Below are 25,393 nucleotides of genomic sequence, written 5' to 3' on the forward strand. Positions count from 1 at the left end.
TCAAGTTGAAATTGTATAAATAATGCAACATGTTTCAAGTTGAAATTGTATAAATAATGCAACATGTATTAAGTTGAAATAGTATAAATAATGCAACATGTTTCAAGTTGAAATTGTATAAATAATGCAACATGTTTCAAGTTGAAATTGTATAAAAATCCTGTTTAAGGTGTTTTTAAAAAGACAATTTTATAAGAGGCACACAAATAGATCGAAATACTTGCACTCTTTTGTTTGCTTTTCATAACTATATAAATATTACTGTTTATGCATATATTTTTAGGAATAGGTATGAAATAGATTATAATGCTTCAGATTATTTGAAATACCTATTAAGGACTCGCCGAAGAATACATACACGTATGTACCATATGTCTCCGTTGCCACGCATATCTACTGTATTTACATAACCGTCCCCGTCCACCTAGTTTTTACTTTACTATCCATTTCTTATATTTCTTATTGTAAATTTGTTAAATATACCTTCCATACGGAATTGTCTCCAAAAGGATCAATCCTTATACAGTTTCTGATTAAGATTCAATGTATAGACAGGTAATCTCTTTTGTGTTTTGACACATTTCCCACATTTAAAGTGTTATTTGTCAACCTCAGCGTCGTGAATATACCTTTTCGTAATATGTCTATTTAGATGTAAGAGTAACGTCACTCTCATTCATGACTTTCTAGTTCAACAGAAGTAAGATGTGATAGATATAGATTATAGAAGAATCTTAACTAAATGAAATTGAGGAAATACTTTTCTCTACACATACGAGACTTACTATCTTTGAACAAATTCAGATTCTAACGTGATATTAGGTAATAGAATAAACTTAGCAAAATACTGGTGAAGAAAAATCAAATGGTAGTTCATTTCTTTATTTGCTATAGCAGTTTGCAAGTACACCTTTTTTTAAATTTGCCTGTTTTTCATCAATTATTATTTCGTTGTTACCAAGTGGTTCGTTATGTGAATGTTTTGTTGCACTTTTGTGTTCCTGTTGTTTCTTTGTTTATCTGTAACGGTTGTTGTGTTTCCTTCGATTTTAGTTTGAAATCTGGTTTTGTTTTCTCTCGATTTATGATTTTTTAACAACGGTATACTACTTCGGCCTTTATTTGCACCTTATTAGACTAGTATCATGAAAAGTATCATACATTTACTGAGGACGAAGACCAATCTTTATAAATTAAAACATTAAAAACTATAGGTGTCAAATTCAAACTTCTCTGCTTTAAATGATAAAAAAAACATATCCAAGAGATTGAATAGAAAAAAATGTCTATGTGATTTTTATCATTTATATAGATATAAGAAGATGTGGTATGAGTGAAAATTAAACAGCTCTCAATCAAAGTGCATGTAGCTTAAGTATAACCATTTACTTGATGCTCAATACGTAATGAACTAAAACGAGTTTATAATTATGTATGCTGAGACGTTTGAATAGTTTCTACTTAGGAAATGGCTCTACCATGTCAGGAATATTACAGTTGTAATCCATTTTTTTATGTGTTTGAAATTATGATATTGCCATTTGCCTAATGACTTTCCGTTAAGAACTTTTCTCGGAGTTCGTTATTTTAACTTCAACAGTATCTCGGGGGGACGTATTTAATGGTGTGTGAAATTTAGATATTAGCTATGTCAGAATAGGAGAGTATTACTCATGAACCGACTTGATAGCTTCATAAACTAGATAGTGTATTGTTTGCTATCAACATACATTATTTATATACAATAACGCATCAGTTATATAGACCTATTACTTATGTACTGTTCTGATAAAATGTCCGTTAGCACATCATCTGTTTAATGCAAATTAAATCACAAATGCGGGAACGTAAATGTGCTTTAACGTTTAATGTCATTGTCGATTTAAATACATATTTAATCTAATAAAAAAGTTGAGAGATTTACATAAGATATATACATGATATAGGCTTTGACACATTTGATGTTGATCTTACCTGACAAAAACACTAATTTACAAGTGTGTGCCAATACGCGCGCGTTTCGTCAACCGATCTTTGTTTCTTTTGTATTGAAATTGCATGTGATTTTTGGTAATACACAGTTATTTGATAATATACAAAACCAAATATTTTCGCGCTGTTATATGTTGTGAAATATGTTGAAAACAAAACAAACCAATGTTAATGAGTTAATGATATACTTACAGCAATTCTTTACTAACACTCCAAGGATTGACTAAATCGTCTGATTGGTGAATTGTCTTATGCTCTGAGCACCAGTAATAATACACAATTAAATCTTCAATTGTTTTTCGATTAATTGTAAAATCACCGTCTGCACATGTAAATGATTTTGTATATGATATGTGTAGATTGTAGTGCTTTCGTAATGTTTCAACAAATTTATATAGGTTTGATTCCAAATCTCCGTAAAGGTTATTTGACATACGTGAATCCCATACTTGAAGGGCTATGACATTAGGTCCTTCACAAACAACAAGTTGTTCACAACAAGACAAATCTAAATCAAATATACCAATGTGGCGATATAATGCATTTCTTTTGCTTCGATTTACTCTATCGATTATAACATGCACCTGATACTGCTTAATATACCAGACAATAATATGGTTGAAAAAGGCTGGAGGAAGAAACTTAAATTCTAAACATAACCAGCTAGTTTTGTAAAATGGTTGTTTTTCGTCACCAAACTGCTTTTGAACTTCTGAGAACGAGCAAGACTTTATCATGCAAGGCATATATAGTGCAGATGACTTTTTTAAGTTCACTATAATATCAAACCGTTTCATAACTTCAATTAAATGTGCTTTGTTCTCTTCAAATTTCAATTCTGGTTCTTTCTTGAACAGGAGAGATATAAGTGAATCTGTTAATTGGCCAGTGTCTGTCAATGTTTCCCAGTCATCTGAAACTTCGATTACATTATCAATTTTATCACTAACAAGACATCTCAAGGCATTTATCAACCATTTAGGGTCCAAAATAACATGATCTGCTAAGTTTTCTTCGTCAAAGTAGACAACTGTTCCCATGTCATGACAGTATTGCAAGCATTGTTTTACTTCATTATCTTCCCTTATACCAATATCTTTATGTTTTGCAATTTTTAGCAATGCATTTGTTGATGAAATTGGTACATTGTTGTCTTTTAACTTCAATAAGACTTGTTGAAATAAAAGCCATTTCAACGGACAGTCTTTTCCCCAATCTTCCATAGCCATAGCTTGGCGTGAAATATCTTTTCTAATCTCTTCAAACACAATATCAGTATCCTCAGTATTAGAAATAAAATAAATGTTTCTCAAGTGTCTTTTCTTTTCCTGGTTATTCAAAACTTTTCTTAAATTCTTTTTGAACTGTTTTTGTCGTTTTTCTCTCTCTGTGGGTTCCTTCAATACATTTAAGACAAAATGTATCATAATACGTTTTTGGTTAAATATTTGACGCAAAGATAAGATTAACACGAATCATGTATTTTACCGATTAAGAAGACTTTATTTTATATTTCAATTGCTTTAAGGGACTGTAACTATCGTTACTTTGATACTTATTTCTGTTCATCAATGTAGAACAACTAGCTTATCCATTTAATGGCGGGATTTGAATCATACTGAAAGCATTAATGTTGAACACGTTTTTTTTTTTTTTATAGTTTAACGGGTATCAAAATACCATATGGTGAACTCATATTCAGGTACGTACATAACATACTATATGATGTGGCTCTGTACTTAAACACCCCGTCATTTTGTTACAAGTATTGTGCTATGGTAAGGTTAAATATTTTTGTCTTCCATTTTTGCTTACGTGTTTAGTCTTTTTGCCTGTTTGTGCGTCTTTGATATAAATTTGCTTATGTTTTATAGTGATTAACATTATAACAAAACTTTGAGTTGACTGCTATATCCCTATTTTTGACATGTTTACCTATCATCTCTGTTTGTTTTGTTCATATGTTGTTGTCAAAATAATGGAATTTGATGCAACTGTCATGTTCGATCCACCATTTTTTACATAAATAAATACATGTTGCAAGTCAGGAATATGACAGTTGTTATATTTTAGTTTGATATGTTTGAGCCTTAAAATTTGAATTTGATAAGGGACTTTCCGTTTTAAATTTTCCTCGGAGTTTTGATTGACATATGAAAACATGGTATACACAACCCAAAAAGAATTCCGTTTGCTTCTGTCATTCATTAAAATTTATGGTTGAGTGAACAGTCTATATCAAACCATTAGTTACTTTAAGACACTTTATTTCAAATACGTTGGTACTATGATATAAGTGCTGGGGTCAAACACATCTGAACAATAAATGTACACATCAAGATGTGTCTTATAATGATGCTAAATGTCATCTAGAAACTGAATCTGGGTTAGAAACAATATGATACTGACATTGAATATTATTAGTCCAGTTAAAGAATTATGGAATATCTATTGAATTTGATTGATACCTATAAATTAAAGTACAGCATAGGTTTAACTTTACTGGATTTAAGAAAAAGTATCAACTATGACATTTAAGTTATTGTTACCCTTCGTTTTTTTTTTATATTTTATACAAATGTTCAATATTTACAATGAATAAATGTGTAGAAATTCCTAAATTTGGATAAAAAATCACAAATTATATATATATATATATATATATATATATATGATTTACATAACGAATTCATCAATATAAACAAAGAAGAAGTTGTATGAATGCCAATGAGACAACTCTCCACAAGAGACCAAACGACACAAAAATTATCATCTATATATTACCGTACGGCCTTCTAAAATGAGCAATACCAATACCGTATAGTCAGCTAAAAGAGGCCCCGATATTACAAAAGTAAAACAATTCAAACGAAAAACACTAACGGCGTAATTTATGTACGGCAAACAGAAATGTAACACATAAGAAAACGACAACCACTGAATTACAGGTTCATGATTTCGGAGAGGCACATACATACAGAAGTGTGGTTCATTGAGTCAGTTTGTTGTTTATCATGTGTCATCGTGTGACACTCTCGAAGTTGAGTCTACAAAAGACACACCTGTGATCCTCAAATAAATTAAATCTGATTCAAGTGAAGTAAAAGAGTTAACAGTTTGGACCAAAACAGTCTAAACCAATTCCCAAATACAGCATTGGTGATCTATTCTTTGGGTAAACAATCATAACTATTCCGAACTCGTCTTATTGTTACAACAGAGAAAGAGTTAACAACACGTTTCTTGATACTTCATCTTTAATGGTCGGCCTGGTAATTTAACACTCATTAGATCTTTCCACTTTTTCGTGGAGAGACCTGTTGATTTTGTTCTAATTATTTTTTTCTAGGGTCCATTAAAATGAAAATGAGGTCCTGGTCAAAGGTCAGGGAAATGTTCAAAATTTTTATTTTGGCTTGTTATCACTAACTTTCAGAAATCTTATTTTAATATTTTCATATAAAAAAGATACATACTGATGGAAAGACCTTTAATTTTGTTCTCTGTACAATTAGTTTTTAATTTCCTTGTATTAATCATTTTGTTTAAACAATTTTTTTTTCTTATTTCAATGTATAGATTCTAATTCGTCCATATAGCGTCTTTCGATTTATTGTAAAGCTATAATCATTACATGCATTATGTACTGAAATGTTTTACAGGAATTAACATGCTTACCTTTAATTTGTCTTCGTTTGTACACACAACAATGATCGGAGGGTCAAGTCTTCCTTTCTTCGTAGTCGACCAGTAACAGTGAATGGCGTCAAACCAGAAACTTACATACTCTGAATTGATATATTTATACAGTTGGGTGCAGACCAAGCATTACATGTAGACGGGCCGAAAAGTTAACGCGGCGTTTACTCGCGTGCACTTCATGTAAACGCCGCGTTAACTGTGCGTTAACTCCGAAATTGCAGTAGACATTAAAAGTAAACGGGCGTTTACTTTCGCGTTTACCTCCGCGTTAACGCAAAAACGGCGAGTCTTCTAATTTTGTAAAGAGTAAACGGGCGTTTACTTTTCCGTTTACCTCCGCGTTAACGTGGAAAAAGGCGCGTCTTCTATTTTTGTAATAAGTAAACGCGCGTTTACTGTTTGTAGTAAACGCCGGTTAACGCAGATTGTCATCGTAACTTGGATACACTGACCTAAAATATGAAATGATAAGGAACATCAAAATTAATTGACCAAGTGGTCATTTCTGCTTGACATATTGACGATTACAGCTATTTAAAAATGTCACACATTTGTATTTAATTGAACAATAATTATAGTAAATTTCTTGTTCTTCGCAAATAATAGTTTAAGTATGTTTATTCAAATACATGTAATTTAATCCTCACCAAAATCAAACAGTTTTCTCATCTTAGACAGACTGACTCGTAAAACAAAACTTTTTGATATCATTCACCACAACTGACAATATTTACCTCTTAACAAGTTATCTTATTCTATATAGAAGTAATTCAGTTATATTTTTATGCCATAATTGACCATATAAAACAATTGACAGCAATTTTTGTACCAGTCTGACGGCGATGACCTCTTTTTATTTAAAATATTGAATAGTAAACAAAATTCAGTAGTTTTCATACATCAGACTAACTCGTAATATATAATTATTATTAAGTAGCAATATTTGAATATTATGACTAAAAAATTTTGTTCGCATCAATTTAGATTGCCAGCATGTACTTTTTTATTCAAAATATTGAATCGTAAAAAAAAATCAGAAGTTTTCATACCTCAGACTTACTCATGTAATAAAATAATTTGTCCGAAACAACAAAAACTGACCATATAAGCATTTTAATATGTAAATCTATATAGCTGCATAGTAAATTAGTTATATTTTCATGTAAGGATTGATTGAATAAGAAAATATGTAGCAATATTTGAATATTATGACTAAAAAGGTTTGTTCACATCAATTTAGAGTGCCAGCATGTCCTTTTTTATTCAAAATATTGAATCGTAAACAAAATTCAGTAGTTTTCATACCTCAGACTGACTCACATAATAAAATTCTTTGTAAGCAACAACCAAAACTGACCATATAAACATTCTAGTATGTAAATCTATATAGCCGCATAGTAAATGAGTTATATTTTCATGTAAGGATTGATTGTATAATAAAATAGGTAGCAATATTTGAAAATTATGACTAAAAAATTTTGTTAGCATCAATATAGAGTGCCAGCATGTCCTTTTTTTATTTAAAATATTGAATCGTAAACAAAATTCAGTAGTTTTCATACCTCAGACTGACTCATATAATAAAATTATTTGTCCGCAACAACCAAAACTGACCATATAAGCATTTAATTATGTAAATCTATATAGCCGTATAGTAAATGAGTTATATTTTCATGTAAGGATTTATTGTATAAGAAAATAGGTAGCAATATTTGAATATTATGACTAAAAAATTTTGTTCGCATCAATTTAGAGTGCCAGCATGTCCTTTTTTATTCAAAATATTGAATCGTAAACCAAATTCAGTAGTTTTCATACCTCAGACTGACTCACATAATAAAATTGTTTGTCTGCAACAACCAAAACTGACCATATAAACATTCTAGTATGTAAATCTATATAGCCGCATAGTAAATGAGTTATATTTTCATGTAAGGATTGATTGTATAATAAAATAGGTAGCAATATTTGAAAATTATGACTAAAAAATTTTGTTAGCATCACTTTAGAGTGCCAGCATGTCCTTTTTTATTTAAAATATTGAATCGTAAACAAAATTCAGTAGTTTTCATACCTCAGACTGACTCATATAATAAAGTTATTTGTCCGCAACAACCAAAACTGACCATATAAGCATTTTATTATGTAAATCTATATAGCCACATAGTAAATGAGTTATATTTTCATGTAAGGATTGATTGTATAAGAAAATAGGTAGCAATATTTGAATATTATGACTAAAAAATTTTGTTCGCATCAATTTAGAGTGCCAGCATGTCCTTTTTTTATTTAAAATATTGAATCGTAAACAAAATTCAGTAGTTTTCATACCTCAGACTGACTCACATAATAAAATTGTTTGTCTGCAACAACCAAAACTGACCATATAAACATTCTAGTATGTAAATCTATATAGCCGCATAGTAAATGAGTTATATTTTCATGTAAGGATTTATTGTATAAGAAAATAGGTAGCAATATTTGAATATTATGACTAAAAAATTTTGTTCGCATCAATTTAGAGTGCCAGCATGTCCTTTTTTATTCAAAATATTGAATCGTAAACAAAATTCAGTAGTTTTCATACCTCAGACTGACTCATATAATAAAACTATTTGTCCGCAACAACCAAAACTGACCATATAAGCATTTGCCTATGTAAATCTATATAGCCGCATAGTAAATGAGCTATATTTTCATGTAAGGATTGATTGTATAAGAAAATAGGTAGCAATATTTGAATATTATGATTACAAAATTTTGTTCGCATCAATTTAGAGTGCCAGCATGTCCTTTTTTATTCAAAATATTGAAGCGTAAACAAAATTCAGTAGTTTTCATACCTCAGACTGACTCATATAATAAAAATATTTGTCTGCAACAACCAAAACTGACCATATAAGCATTCTAGTATGTAAATCTATATAGCCGCATAGTAAATGAGTTATATTTCCAAGTAAGGATTGATTGTATAATAAAAAAGGTAGTAATATTTGAATATCATGATTAAAAAAAATTGGTTCGCATCAATTTAGAGTGCCAGCATGTCCTTTTTTTATTTAAAATATTGAATCGTAAACAAAATTCAGTAGTTTTCATACCTCAGACTGACTCATATAATAAAATTATTTGTCCGCAACAACCAAAACTGACCATATAAGCATTTTATTATGTAAATCTATATAGCCGCATAGTAAATGAGTTATATTTTCATGTAAGGATTGATTGTATAAGAAAATAGGTAGCAATATTTGAATATTATGACTAAAAAATTTTGTTCGCATCAATTTAGAGTGCCAGCATGTACTTTTTTTATTCAAAATATTGAATCGTAAACAAAATTCAGTAGTTTTCATACCTCAGACTGACTCATATAATAAAATTATTTGTCCACAACAACCAAAACTTACCATATAAGCATTTTATTATGTAAATCTATATAGCCGCATAGTAAATGAGTTATATTTTCATGTAAGGATTTGTTGTATAAAAAAATGGGTAGCAATATTTGAACATTATGATTACAAAATTTTATTCGCATCAATTTAGAGTGCCAGCATGTCCTTTTTTATTCAAAATATTGAATCGTAAACAAAATTCAGTAGTTTTCATACCTCAGACTGCCTCATATAATAAAAATATTTGTCCGCAACAACCAAAACTGACCATATAAGCTATCTAGTATGTAAATCTATATAGCTGCATAGTAAATGAGTTATATTTTCAAGTAAGGATTGATTGTATAATAAAAAAGGAAGTAATATTTGAATATTAATATGATTAAAAAAATTTTGTTCCCATCAATTTAGAGTGCCAGCATGTCCTTTTTTATTTAAAATATTGAATCGTAAACAAAATTCAGTAGTTTTCATACCTCAGACTGACTCATATAATAAAAATATTTGTCCGCAACAACCAAAACTGACCATATAAGCATTTTATTATGTAAATCTATATAGCCGCATAGTAAATGAGTTATATTTTCATGTAAGGATTGATTGTATAAGAAAATAGGTAGCAATATTTGAATATTATGACTAAAAAATTTTGTTCGCATCAATTTAGAGGGCCAGCATGTCCTTTTTTTATTTAAAATATTGAATTGTAAACAAAATTCAGTAGTTTTCATACCTCAGACTGACTCATATAATAAAATTATTTGTCCGCAACAACCAAAACTGACCATATAAGCATTTTATTATGTAAATCTATATAGCCGCATAGTAAATGAGCTATATTTTCATGTAAGGATTGATTGTATAAGAAAATAGGTAGCAATATTTGAATATTATGACTAAAAAAATTTGTTCGCATCAATTTAGAGTGCCAGCATGTCCTTTTTTTATTGAAAATATTGAATCGCAAACAAAATTCAGTAGTTTTCATACCTCAGACTGACTCATATAATAAAATTATTTGTCCACAACAACCAAAACTGACCATATAAGCATTCTATTATGTAAATTTATATAGCCGCATAGTAAATGAGTTATATATCAATGTAAAGATAGCAATATTTGAACATTTTAATTGACGAGATGGTACAAATGAACATACTTATATTACACTTTATTGATATCCCTTTCAATATACTGTTCAATTTACCTTTTTTTTTATCATTTGTCAAAACAGAATCTTATCATGTTAATCCAAGGCAAACAATGTGAATTTCGATAAAAAAATTATTGTATTAAATACACCGAGTTATAATTAGGAATTCGAAGAGACAATTATAAACGGGGAACGAAACAACGTAAACCATGATGTTTATATCCCATCATATAAAAATATTCTCCCGATGTCTCGGATAACCTTTCTTTCCGAATCGATATTTGCACATGTAACTTTTGAAAGGAAAATATAGAAAATCTGCCAATCAGTAAAGTTAATGGACTTTATGAAAGTGATTTTGTGTAATTTAATATTTCGAATTAAAAGAGTTTTTGAATTGTTCTGGTTTGAAACACATATACGTGAAATATAAAGACTAAAGGTCGCTTTTATAAAATAAATGTGCAAATGAACTTGAAGTTTATTTCTAAATTTACCCAATCAGTTAACGCGAAAAGTAAACGTGCGTTTACTTTCAAGTGCACGTAAAAATACACTTGTAAACTCTGTACTAAACGCCCGTTTACTTTTAAGTGCACGTAAAAATAAATTTGAAGAATTCTGAAGTAAACGCCCGTTTACTACTGACTAAACGGACACATAGTAAACGCCCGTTTACTAGGGTAGACATTAGAAATTTCCATTTCGACCACGTTAACGTAATTATAGTAAACGTGCGTTTACTAGTAAACGGGAGATTTGAAGTTAACTAACGAAATATGTGCACGCGGCGTTAACTTGCGTTTACTTTATGTAATGCTTGGTCTGCACCCAACTGTACGTTATGTGAATATTATATATACATATTATTTACAAAACCCCTAGTATAAGTATTTTAAACAATTAGTCGACTATTTTACATTATCATACAACATCTCTTTATTTTCATATTTAGACCATTAAACATTTGTGTTTAAAATTACAAAATGAGACCTTGCACGAGATATTTTCAAACAATGTTATGAGTTAGAATACCAAAAACAGAATTGCCCTATTTCTCATATTTGTAAAATTTAACAATGTAGCGGGGGTAGCTTGACTGATTCAAGTTTCCTATGATGCATAAAAACTGTTCAATATAATCCTATCACAACACTTTGCAGGTGTTTACTATTATCTGTAAGATAATCATTGACATCAATGCAGAATTGAAAAGCACAACATTTTAAGGCAGGTTATTTTTTTTTGTGTGTCAGTTTCTAAATTCAATAACTCACGCGCAGAGCCTTCAAAATCTTCCCCTTGATTTTCAGCAGTGCTAAACTCTAAGCTATCAGTGACCAGCAAAAAAACTGCATGTTTCGACAAAAAGACTTGGTGTGTGGCATAAAAATCCTTCTGGCCAGCAAAATCCCACAACCAACAAAACGCCAACATATCATCTTGTTCCTTTTCTTTAAATTGAAGATATGATTTCATAATTGTAGAAGTCATTTCATTTATACTACCGTCGTTAACAAGGTCAGACTCGTTTTCCTTTGAATAGTTGTTAATTTTGGAGTCAAACGTTTCTTCTGATTTGAAATTATCCTGTTGCATCTCATTTAAACCAGTCTCTACTGCTGCATGATCGTCTTTCTTATCAGCTAGGATTAATGTTTGCATGTTTAATGCGTCAACACTTTCATCACTTTCGCTCTGAGAATCGTCAATAAAGCTATCTTTGTCATCACTTTCATCGGAACTTGAGGAAAGTTCAATGTCTGATTCACCTCTTGATTCATCTTTATTTGAACTCAAAGGTTCATGATCAGCAACAGTTTCTGTTGCCTTTCGTTCTTCATTAAGCATCTTCCCTTTAAACACTTGGCGAATCAATCTGCGTACATCATCGTCTGTCTCTGTTAAAATGAAAACAATTAAGAGGTGTAAAGATGTATATGCTTTTTTTGTTTCTTTGTCACACGAAGAAAAAATGCACGATCATATGTCCAATGCATTGTTTTGCTAACTTTTTTAGTAGCATGCAACAGTTTCCAATCAAATATATGATAAGAACAATGTCTCTAAACCTTTTGGATATACCCTATGATTTTCATATAGAAAATACAAAAAAGTAAATTCAAAAAGGGAAAACTCTATGAAACTGACAAAATCAAACGATCAATTGTACCCCACAACGTAGCGAATGTACACCAACTATCACAGGGTACAGACGTTTTACCAAAAAAAGAAATGCGTTAAATGTAATGTTAAAAGTAGCTAAACCTGCCATGTGCATGGTACTTGTTCAATATTGTCAAAATTCGGTGAGTAACGCAAACATTCTAAATTTAGAACAAACATAACAGACATATTAGCAAGTTATTTAGAGATTTATACAAGTTCTAAATTAAATCTCACACAGACATTTTGGAAAACGCAAACAAAAATGCAATATAGTGATTAGAAGATACAGTACAGAAAAATAATATAATTGAATATGCACTCTCAAAACCAAGTACAAATTTAGTAAAATATTGATACAAGGGTATAGTTTCAACTGTAGTCTCACCAGCACAAGCGACAAATAAAGATTAAAACCCAAAGTATGAATGCACATTCACAAAATTCAAACAATCAAAAGAAGTTTAACACGTGTTCTACAAAGATCATCAGTCCTTAATCGTTCAATCTATATCTTACATATGGTTTTAAAAAATTGTACTACATTCCTGTAAGTTGATTTTTAACCGGACGTAGATAAACAACATATACAGCTTTTTGAGATATTTGTGGGTGTTACATACCATATAGTATATCTGAATCATCTAAATTGCATTGAGATGAGAGATTTTTTATTCCATGTCGAAGGCTTCATTGTGACTTCGAAATAAAGACCAGGAATAAAAGTGCTGTTTCTTTGCTTTGTGTACGTGTGAAGCTATCTGTGCATGTAATGATTTTGGCTTACTGGAAATTCGATTTAAGTTCATTGACCTATGACCTTGAAATTGATATCAAGGTTGAAGGTAAAAAAGGTCATAGTCTAGATTTTGAATTTTGTTTGTATTCTTTTGAATATGGATTACAAGCAAAATTCAAAATTTAGAATATGACCTTGACCTTCAACCTTGATATCAATTTCAAGGTCAAAGGTCAGTGAATTAAAATCGAAAGACTCGAGGTTAATCACTTGTGTGGTTGTGGAGAAATACTGATTTCAAATACATAAGGGGAGAAAACTCCTATAAGGGTTAACCAAAACACTTCGACTTAAATAGGTTATTGTTATTTGGCAAACACATCATATCATTAACTGTTACAGTTTCTTTTGAATAACGAAAACAAGCAAAATTAAGAACATGACCTTGACCTTTGACCTTGACCTCAATTTCCTTCAAATGGACTAAGGACTTCATAATAAAAGACTCTAGGCCTCTACCTTCAAATGGACTAAGGACTTCATAATAAAAGACTCTAGGCCTCTACGACTTATAACGTATGAATTTATCCAACATATCGCCTATCTTAAATTTTCAAAGGGAAATAACTCCCATATGATGTCTTCCGATCACTCCAGTTAAAATTAACCAAATCATTCTTAAGAGTAGACAAACAATTTGGTGAAAACAGTTTGCTAAAATCTTCTACGGTTTTAGAGATATAGCGATATCAAGAAAAAGGGGGTGTGGGGAGATTACTCCTATAAAACTAAGTGTTCGGTCACACAGGGTGAGTTTTGAAACCCCAATTACTGTACAACATCATTGGCCAAAAATCCATTCGATATGTTATAAAACAAAAAAGCATCACAGACGGCAGAAGAAAAAAAAAGAACCAGAAGAAGAAAAACAAAAGGTTTTTCCACGAAAAGTGGAAAGACCTTATTAAATGATTAATGTCAAAGATCATAATGGAAAACACTCGTTTACCTATTGAACATTTGATAAGAAAGACAGCTAAATTAAAAAAAAAATATTTTCAAGTGTGAATTATACTTAGATAAGTTGGAACACCTTGAAGAATGAAATTTAATGATTGTGTACCTACATCAAGTCCTGTGAGAGGTATAATGAAGATATTAACAATGCTAGGTATAACTATATTTTGTATTATATATATTTGTTTGCCTTAAACCAATGAATTAATTCACTTAAATTCTTCTACTGCCTACCTAGTATCGGCTCCCTGCAATTTATGTCAATGGGTTTAAAAAGCAGTCACTTTGTTATGATGCGATCGGCTTGATGTGTAATGTAGAAGAAACTAACACTGCTTCGCGTTCTTGAGTGTGTTTCGAAAATGTAATCCAATGTTGTTATAAACAGTAAGTATTTGCAAATTCTTTGAATTCACTGACTAAAACCTAAAACTGAATAAACAAAGGCGTCTTACCATTACACGGGCTCCATTTCCCATCAGCAATATTGATATTGCATTTCTCGACTTCAATCCCGTCTGTACTCTCTGTAGAAGTGACATCTTCCTTGTTGTGCCATAGTAATCGTTTCATTAAACTCGTTTTTCCTACTCCGTGTTTTCCAATAAATACAAGTCTTGCAAAATGAAGTCTGCCGCATTCACCTTTCAGAAAAAGTTCATGTATTAACTTTTGTCTTTCGTCATCTAAAAGCAAAACAAAAAAGTACATTTTCTATTAGTCCAAAACATGTACATGCAATTTGTGTTTATGCATTTTGGCGTGGTTTGGTACATACCTTACATACAGCCATTATGTTATGTTATGATGGCGTTGTCAGTTTGTTTTAGGTTTATGATTTTGACTGTCCCTTTGGTATCTTTCGTCCCTCTTTTGTAATTGATAGGTTATGGGTTTTTTTGTCCTTCGATTCCGATTATCTGCCTTATTTTTGTGTCATTTTGGGTTGCGTTTTGTTGAGTCATATTTTAGTGGTTTTTTTTTTTTGGCTGATTAAGATAAGACCAAACGTTGACTGCTGTACCACTATTAGTGATATTTTTACATATTTTGACTGTTTGGTTTGTCACGCATAGTTTTAAATATAATATAATTATACACAACTATCATACAAATGAGATGTTTTACTAGCTATAAAAACTAGGTTTACATCTTTATTTTATACATACAAAATGCCTGTACCATGTCGGATATATGATAGTTTGTTTTTTAATTCGTTTGATTTGTTTGAGCTTTTGCTTTTGCCATTTGATAAGGACCTGTCAAACTGTTACATACCTGTGGTTTCATTTCCATTTAATTGCATGGATATGTCATCTGCAACTATAGATAGACATATCTGACAGTAAAAGTATGCTTGCTAAAGTGTCTCAAAATATAATTTGTCTAACAGATGATTATGAAAATTAGGTATAATTGTCAATCAATCAAGGTTTAAATTAAATGGATGCAAGCAGTTATAGTCATCCGTACTGTCTTTTAACAATTAGACAACACAATACCGTATTTCCGGCTATAAAAGACCCAAACATACATAACATGGAACAATTCATTTAAGAAAAAAACGGTTTAATAGATAACAATACATTTTACTTAAAACAAACATCACAGATATAAAACAACGATAACCATCGAACTTTATCGGACCACAGATAAATTATCACGTTGTGATTGGTTAAACGCCGTCACGTTGTGACCCCCTATAAGACTGTCGGGGTTAGTAAGTTTCATTGGGGGATCATGACGCGTTAATGGTGACGTCATCTATTGCTGTTGTGTTTCATTGTTTATTTTTTAACAAAACGCAACAGAAAGAGTCCAGCGTCCGATAAATTCGTTATTCGGTTAGCTACTGACCCCTCCGGATCAATAGAGGGTGAATAAAATTCATAGGGGATTCGGCCTCCGTCCTCACTCCCTATGGACTTTACTAACCCTCTATGGATCCGTATGGGGTCAGTAGCGAACCATATAACTTATAATCTTCTCCTGACATGGGACAGAAACTTACAGAATGTGGCGGGATTTAATATGTTTGAAGGAGCCAACCCTTTCCCTAACCTGATACAGTGCTGTAACGGCACAACATAATAACAATGAAGGTAAATAGAACTTGTACATACCTGTCGTTTCATTTGGTTGGATGACAACTTCATCTGCAAAATATATATCTGATTGATTAAGTGCATCAAAACATAATTTGTTCAGCAGATGAGTTGGTTTTAGGAGATACAGCCTATTTACAAATTACGGCTGTATTGATGAAAGACATATAAACAGCGGTGCACAGAGATATCTTGAATCAAACTGAATAAACATTTGTATTTCGGACCTTATAACCTTTATTGGAATCACTGCTAACTAAATGGATGCCTAACATTTAAATTTAATCTATATTGTTTATTATGTAATGTGTTTTCACTAGTAACCCGAATTTAACTTGAACGGACAAAAACGTGTTAACACTATTTAAATGAGATTGATCGTTATTTGATAAAGATTGACAAAAATTAAAAATTATATTTAATTCATATCAATTCATATCAATTCATTTTAACGCCAGTCAAATAGATTTCTCTGCGGTGAATCAATTGAAATCAAGTTGCTGGTTAGTTGCGTTAAACTAATAGGCCACGCCCCCGTTAAACTATTTCAAACATGCATTAATGCGTTTTAAACATGGATGAGACCCGAGCTTTTTACAGGTAAATCACCCAAGCAAAACGACCTCGATGTATCTATCGTTTTTTGTTTCAAACTTTAAATGCGTATAGTCTTATTAAAGTCACATGCTTCACAATTTAAAACGTTGAAACGAATGAATAATACACGTATCATGTTCATATGTAAGGAATTAAAATAAAAACATTAAAATATATATGCACACGCGGTTTAAAAATGCAAAACTTGTGAATCTGTTGAAAAAAAAATAGTTAAATATATAACATGATGGTTTTCTATATTGTACTCGTATTCAAATGTAGACACGGAAAACTATGTACACAAAAATTATTTATTGTGTACATAATTTAAATCGATGTATTTCATATTTTCGGCATTGACTGTAAAAAGTGCTTAAGTCCTTTATGAGTAAAATACAGAATTAAAAATAACTCTACCTTTTTTATATTTCTTTATTTTAGAGGTAAGCTTCTGGCCAAGTGTCACTGATTCTGTCGCAAATCATTTACTTCAATAACCAATCAATTGTATTCTGAAAGAAGTTGATTTGTTTTCTGTACGAATACATGAAATATTTCTCACTGAACGTTATGTTTGCAATCGATGTTCAAATACAAATCTACAGTATCTATATGAAAGAGACTTAATAATATATTTTTTTTATTATTATTCTACACATGCATATTTGAAGGATCGAAATAATCAGTTCTACAAATGGGTGTTATTTTTAAAGACTTGAAACTTTACAATTATCAAGTGAATCCATGAAATTTTTATCGACGCACCAAACTTTCATCGTGCATAGCTCATTTTCCGATTTAACGATCTTCTTACTTGTTCATTACATTCTAAAATTAAAATCCTTCACGAATTGCAAAAACTTGTATTCTCCGGCTAGACTGCGCAAAAGATAAATCTTGCTTTGTTTGTGTATACACAATGTTTTGAAGGCCGATATCCAGTTTGGCTAAAAAAGAATTAATTTGCACCACAAGTTAATTACGCGAATTCTTTTTTTTGCATAATTTTATCATAAAAACTGCAACATTCATTAGCGCCAATAAAACAATCATTTAATTGCGCAAATATTATAGACTTCTTTTCAAATGTTTCTTCTTTGTGCACTGAGGAGGTCCTTTTATGTATTTTCATGTAGGTACAGAAATCGCAAACTGAAAGGGCCTCCTTAGTGCACTTAGACTGACAAAAAAAGTGCACTATGGACCTGATGGAAAGATAGAATTGACACAAAAAAACATAGCATACGGAAGGAGAAGTACATAATTTTGAATTTTAGTAATTATAAAGTTATTCAACAGTTGAAGTAGGTATTCTAATGTTACATGTACGTGTAAATAGGTTAATAGTTTCGAGATAAATATGACACAATTAATAAAATTGAGAATGGAAATGGGGAATGTGTCAAGTTTCATTTATTGGCGCAATTCATATAATAAAAAAAAAGAGATGAGTGCGATTCAAAACTTTACAATATGACAAGTTACACCTAACCGTTTTGACAAATCAGTAAATTCTTCGCCCGGGGATATACACCTGCCAGTAATCTACCTTCAGTAACTTTAAAATACCCAGCCGTGTCATTTCCGTATATTGTACATGTAGATGGCAAGTGTGATACATGTATATACACCAGAAATACCCATTCAAGTGATTTTTAATTTCAGAAGAACTCCATATCGGGTACATAAACATAAAATTACAATAATATGAAAAAATGTATTAATAAGTTCAAATGTTGTTTTGGTAAATGCACCTAGGTATGTATTTGTAAACTTTTGTTAATTCGTTATTTCATGTCTCTTTCTTTTTTTTTTTGCTTCAATTAATTTTTTGTATCTTATAGACTTATTCGTAAATCGAAAAAACTCACAAATCTGAATAGAATCATATGGCAATGAACATGTTGAATGATTTCTCTAACTCAAAACTAGTTATACATGTACATGTAGATGCCTCTGAAATTATATTTTTCTCGTTGGGTTGCTTGTTCATTAATTGACGTTTACGATATATTCTAATGTTCAGTATTTGTGAAAACCGCTCATTTATCAATTTTACAAGAAATATTATAATACTTGTAAGTCATGAACATTGAAGTTTAACCTTCTATCATTTTTTCGTATACGCACAAACATACAATAAAATGAAACACTTTAAATCGGTTTAAATTATGCAATGCATTTTGAAAATATAGTTTTGAAAAACCGGATATTTTTGATTCATACTTTTTCTATCCCTTTTCTTAAAAATTAGGACACGTGTCACTGGTTAATATAGAATACAATTAACGGTACCAATTTTCTTGTACTAGATGCGCATTTCGAAAATACATGTCTCTTCAGTGATGCTCGAGGCCAAAATATATGAAATCAAAAGCAAATTTAATATAAAAGACGAAGAGCTATAATCCAAAAGGTCCAAAAATATAGCCAAATTCGTGAAAGGAATACTAGTGAACCATGAATAATCCCAAACAACAAATTTGTGATTCAATTTGGTTTGTCACACTTGCTTATATTATCAATATTATGTATTGTTTTCGGCTGAGACGACTACATGTATAAAATTTATAGTAGCCTCAGTTTTCGGCAATATTGAAACAAATTGAATATCCTTTGAATTGCTTCTTAAGTTATTTTAATATATATACTGAGCCAAAAAAGTTTAGCAACAAAATTGTGAAATTTTGTTTTATTACAAAATCATAAAATTTAAACATATAATTTTAATAACACAAAAATGGAATTATGATATGTCAGAAGCAACATGAATGTTTATCACTCACATTAATTAGGATTTTCTTTGTATAGAGCGCGGGAGGGTCAAAATGCTTAAATGAGTATAGTGTTTCTCAAAATCAATTTCTCAGCCATGCCCTTAGTGCACCAATGAAGGATTGACAGGAACACCAGCAACTTCCCTTAGTCAATGCAGTACTTTTTTAGCCGAAAAAAACTTGTCACGTGTTGACGTAAAGCGAAGGAAGCGCTCCTCCATTGACGATAGTTTTTTCTTGTCTACGAGATATCGACCTATCCTATGCAGTTGTAATTTGTCGATATCTGTTTGTTAGTCTCTGAACTGTTGCCTAGTGCACATTAAATCGAGCCATGATGTCAACAACCCTCATTCCGGCATCAACCGTTTTAAGACCTTTCTGACTGTCACTTTCGGGGTGGCCTGGTTGACGAAAAAAAAAAAAATGTTGCTAAACCTTTTTGGCTCAGTATATATACGGAAAAACAAGGTGGATATTTAATCATCGGCTCTCGTGAAGTTTTCTTGTAGGTTAAAAGAAGGGGACAGTATACTTCTAAGTAATAAAACTTTAAGATTTGTATTCTTTAGATTGTATAACGTCTTAGTCTGGCTTTCTCTTCAATTTTTAGATTATATTCAGAATCACGTTTTTATGCCAGATCTTTTATCATTTGCTAAATCAAAGACATGTAGTAGATGTATTATTTTTTAGACCAAAAAAAATATCATACGGTATTCCACATGTACGGTGAATTAAATTATTGACAAGCATACCACATCTTCTTATATTCATTCGTTATTTGATGAAGATCTTCAACAAGCCTTAAAGGGATAATTCGCGATTTTTCACTTTAAATAAATGATTTTGAAAATGAACTTATTGATAACTATACACTTTTTAATTCTAAATAATTATGTTTATCCAGAGACATATAATTGTATTATATGTCTCTGGAACAAGCATGTGCATACAATAATGCATGTATGTATACGCATGAGGTTCTCGCTACATTAAAGACCCGTAATTTAGGCCTTCCTCTTTTGTCTGCTCTATAGTCGGGTTTTTGTCTCTTTTACACATTCCTCATTTTCATTCTCAATTTTTGTAATATACGACGGTATATTGTTCCTGTATCAAATACCATGTACATGTACATATATGAGGCTATGAAAGTAAGTTTACAGAAATAACGATGATAGTGGAATAAGCACTTTAAATTACAGAATAAAGAGATGAAAATATAAAGAATAGATTAAATGATTCATGATTGCTTAACGCCCAGTTACAAATATTACACTCTACCCCTCCATCTTTTTGTCCATTCTATTTAAAATGATTCTTATAGGAGGGTCTGAGTTGGGGGGGGGGCTGTTTTTCTGTAAACATTTAATTTTCATCCCTTTTTTTCTAATCTTCAAAAAATAAGTCTATTCTTTAAAAGTAATTTTTTACGCATTATTCTCTAATTTTTCCCCAGTTTTCTTTAATCTTTAAAAAAAAAGTAAAAATCATTCTTTTAAATGAATGAGAACGGTGATTTCCAAACAACAGCAAGGCTTTCATTTGTTACTCAACAATGACGTGTTGGTGTGTATTGTTCTGCATGATTTAAGTGCTAGTTCTATGAAGTAACAAGTCCAAGTTTTCATCAGTTCTTTCCAGTGATTTTGACTACATATAAGAAGATGCCAATGAGACAACTCTTCGAAGAGACCAAATGACACAGAAATTAACAACTATAGGTCACTGTACGGCATGCAACAATGAGCTAAAGCCAACCGCATAGTCAGATATAAACAGGGGCGGATTCAGGCTTTTTGAAAGAGGGGCTGTAGTTTTGTAACGAGGGAGCGAGGCGAAATTTTTTTTTGCCCCTTTTTAGGACTTAAAACATAAAATAAGTGAAATATGCACTTTTTAAACGGTTCCTGGCGTGGGGCATGCATATTTTGTAGTTGCTGGTAAGGTGTAAGGGTTGGACATTTTAGATGCTGCATCTCCCTATTAATTCACGAAGTCTAGTCTGATTAATCATTTAAAAAAAAGTCCAAGCAAAAGGGGAGGTGTACGCCCTCTACGCCCCCTCTGGATCCGCCACTGAATTTAAAGCCCGAGTAGAAGTATCGGAAACCAGTTCATATTGACTGAATCCTATAGTCTGTTACCACGAAACCAAAAAAGGTTTACCAAGTTTGTTTTCACTTTTATCATATTTTTACAATGATAACTTTGATAATTTTCTTTAAATTTTAAGAAGAGAAAATTCTGTTACCAGATAATGTTTAGCATTTTCTTTTATTAATCATTCAATAAAATTCAGGTATCTTTTAGCGTTTTCTTTTATTGATCATTCAATGTTCATTATATTTTTAGACCACGCATTTCTCTAATCTTTATTTTTTATGCCCATTATTCTCTAATCTTCATTTTTCAAGGGCATTATTCTCTAATCATTGAACCCCATCCAAACCCTCTTTTTTTTATTATGTTGTACATGTACTGTTATACCACTGATCGAGACAAGGGTGAGGATAGGGAGCCCGCTAACAATTTTAACTTCGCCACATTATTTATGTTTGCGCCTGTCCCAAGTCAGGAGCCTGCAATTCAGTAGTTGTCGTTTGTTTATGTTTTACATATTTATTTTTCATTCATTTTTTTTATGTTATATAAATAAGGCGTTCGTTTTCTTGTTTGAATTGTTTTACATTGTCATATCAGGGCCTTTTATAGCTGACCATGCGGTATGGGCATTACTCATTGTTGAAGGCCGTACGGTTATCTATATTTGTTAATGTCTCTGTCATTTTGGTCTCTTGTGGACTGTTGTCTAATTTGAAATCATACCACATCTTCTTTTTTTTATATTCCTGTCCTTTTAAAATGCCCATTATAGACATATAATAATACATTAGGCTTAACATTTCAATTTATAAATATCAAATAGCGAAAAATTTATATATTTATTCAATAACGACAATGTTGCTGCAATAGATGCCAAAAACATCAACAATATTTTATTGAAAAGAAACGGCATTTTATTTCACTTGTTCTTAAATAAAAAGATGTTTCATTTCATTTGTTATATACGGACACTGTAAATTTTGAATGTAAATGAGTAAAAATTTGTTTATATCTATATATTGTGTCTTATACGCGTCTCATTTATCTTTTTAAAGATTGATGCACACAATGCAAATGTTTAAATGTTTTGTTTAGTTCTGTGATTCTCATTTTATGTTTGTATGTGGTGAGACTTTAAAAAATAATAATAATGATAAAATATTGAATCTAAAAATATTCAGAAACTATTAACTTTTCTTAAATTTATACTTGAGTCAGAAAATTAAAACCAGCAGTGTCAAACATGTTTAACACTCAGCGGGCATTCGATATCATTGACATACTATATAGCACTAATCGCAATATGTATACATGTACATATATTTTGGGCATCTTATCAGTAATCTCTCTATTGAAGATGTTGAAATATATGTATTATAATTATTCGCTTATTAGGCAAATTCATATTCTACAAAGATATTTTCAATCATTTTAGTTTTGATAAATACCATTACAAATAACTTATTTTGTCTAGTTTCCTGTGTGAGGATATTTGATTGATAAAATTCAATAAACAATTTAAGGTTGTCAGGTAAATGTGGATTACGGATTAAGATGTTAGATGTCAAACTTGAATTAACAAACTACGGTGAATTTAACCCGAATATGTAATTTCTCTTCAACAGTGTTTTAATTCCAATTTCCTTATTTTCATTTAAACTAAATTAATTAGAATAAAAGAAAGATTCGAAACTAAAGATAGTCACAATTAAAAATATGTATTTTGAAAAAAAGACAAAAACCGCCAGATCATATCTGATTTAAATCCAGGGTCCGTATATGCATCTTCTGACTTCAGACTCAGACTTCTCTTGAACTGAATCTTAATGTGCGTATTGTTATGCGTTTACTTTTCTACATTGGCTAGAGGTATAGGGGGAGGTTGAGATCATAAACATGTTTGCGCCTGTTCCAAGTCAGGAGTCTCTGGCCTTTGTTAGTCTTTTATTATTTTAATTTTGGTTTCTTGTGTACAATTTGGAAATTAGTATGGCGTTCATTATCACTGGACTATATATATATATATATATATATAGTATATATTTGTTAAGGGGCCAACTGAAGGACGCCTCCGGGTGCGGGAATTTCTCGCTACATTGAAGACCTGTTGGTGACCTTCTGCTCAGTGTTGGTTTTTTTCTTTGGTCGGGTTGTTGTCTCTTTGAAACATTCCTCATTTTCCATTCTAAATTTTACAATGGTACGTAAATTAAGATTTTATTCGAAAAGACGGATTTTTCTACATGTTCTACATGTACCAAAAAAAATGTACAACTATTGAATATTGTAAATGTTTAATGATGATACATGTCCAGATCTAGATCGAACTGCTTTGCTTCGTGGCGAAAGTACGAATATAGAAAAATCACAGATTTATATTACAACTAGAAAGTCCTCGAACAGTTGAAGAAATCATCAGAATTTGTTTATTGTAAGTTATTTTGTACATGTATAACTATAATGCGAACCCGAAGTTGTGAAATCGCACCTAAGCGTACTTTGGAAAAGCGACGGTTCTATGAAAACCTATTGTCAAGTTCAAGTTCTGTTTCGACATCATTGTAATATATGTCACTGAACGTTAAAATTCAATCCTTTATTTCGTCTTCGTCTTCGTCAAATAGTGCTGTTGGTTTCTTTTTATTATTGTTACATACTAGTATGTACATGAATACACCACAAGTTATTCCTATGTAATCTCATTTAGATATTTAGTAGTTTAAACATATTTTATTGTTCTAAACAAATGGATTAGAAATTTAGTGCATGCAAAGTAAATATTAAAGATGACAATGATTGCAGTATCTGTGTGAATCTACTTCTCAATCACGCTTCATAAAGATATTACAGAATATTCAAGATTTACAACTTTTCGTGAATATGATTGCCAATGGAATAAACCATGCAGCAGATTTCAAAATAACCATATTAATTTGTGTCTGAATTATAACAACTGAAACTGTAATTCTGCTGTAGTGCACCTTTAGAACTTGTATTTCAGATAATTTGACCACGTGACAAGAAATTATACAATAAACATTGGTCACGCACGATAGGTTCTGATGTAAGACACGTACCGTTACAATACCCAGTTTACACGCATCAGCGCACACAGGTTTCTCGAATGGGGCAGTTGATTGGAGGAAAGTTACCAAAAACCACGCCTACCTTTACCTATTATCCAATCAAACGCCTTTGACATAAACATAAATAATACATGAGTAATATTACAGAGATTTTGAAAAAAAGTTGAGACTCTAAATTCTAACTTAAAATTATAAATTTATGCTCGTAATGCATTTTCGCAATTTACAATAAATGTTATACATACTTTCACCTTCACCTATCTAGTGAGGAAAAAATAGAAATTAAAAAAAATTGCAATTTACAACTATTTCGAATTATAGTGCACAGCAAGGACGTATATTTGTTTTCCGTCCTTGTGCACAGTTTGTGATAAATGGGTGTCAAAATGTATTAAACAGAAACCCAAAGACCAGTTTCAAGAAGAATTCTTTGCTTTTATGCAGAATCGCATAAAACATAATGCTGTCATATTTTCAAAAAGAATTATCAATTAGAAAACTCCTTTTTACATTTCTAAAATCATATATTACGCAGATATAGATGTGGTAGTT

General features: G+C 31.0%; 1 protein-coding gene across 1 annotated transcript in view; it reads right to left on the reverse strand.

The window, feature by feature from the left end:
- The window catches only part of LOC143055277 (uncharacterized), a 180,160-nt gene that overhangs the window by 25,030 nt on the left and 129,737 nt on the right, over nt 1-25,393 (reverse strand). Inside the window, exons 10-15 of the mRNA XM_076228410.1 lie at nt 16,291-16,323; nt 15,446-15,490; nt 14,623-14,853; nt 11,523-12,146; nt 5,671-5,780; nt 2,185-3,389 (exon numbers count right to left, since the gene is read on the reverse strand). Coding sequence (XP_076084525.1) covers nt 2,185-3,389; nt 5,671-5,780; nt 11,523-12,146; nt 14,623-14,853; nt 15,446-15,490; nt 16,291-16,323 — 2,248 coding nt within the window. The remainder of the gene's footprint in view (nt 1-2,184; nt 3,390-5,670; nt 5,781-11,522; nt 12,147-14,622; nt 14,854-15,445; nt 15,491-16,290; nt 16,324-25,393) is intronic.

This window comes from Mytilus galloprovincialis, chromosome 12 (assembly GCF_965363235.1).
Source record: "Mytilus galloprovincialis chromosome 12, xbMytGall1.hap1.1, whole genome shotgun sequence".
In the NCBI taxonomy this organism is placed as follows: Eukaryota; Metazoa; Mollusca; class Bivalvia; order Mytilida; family Mytilidae; genus Mytilus; species Mytilus galloprovincialis.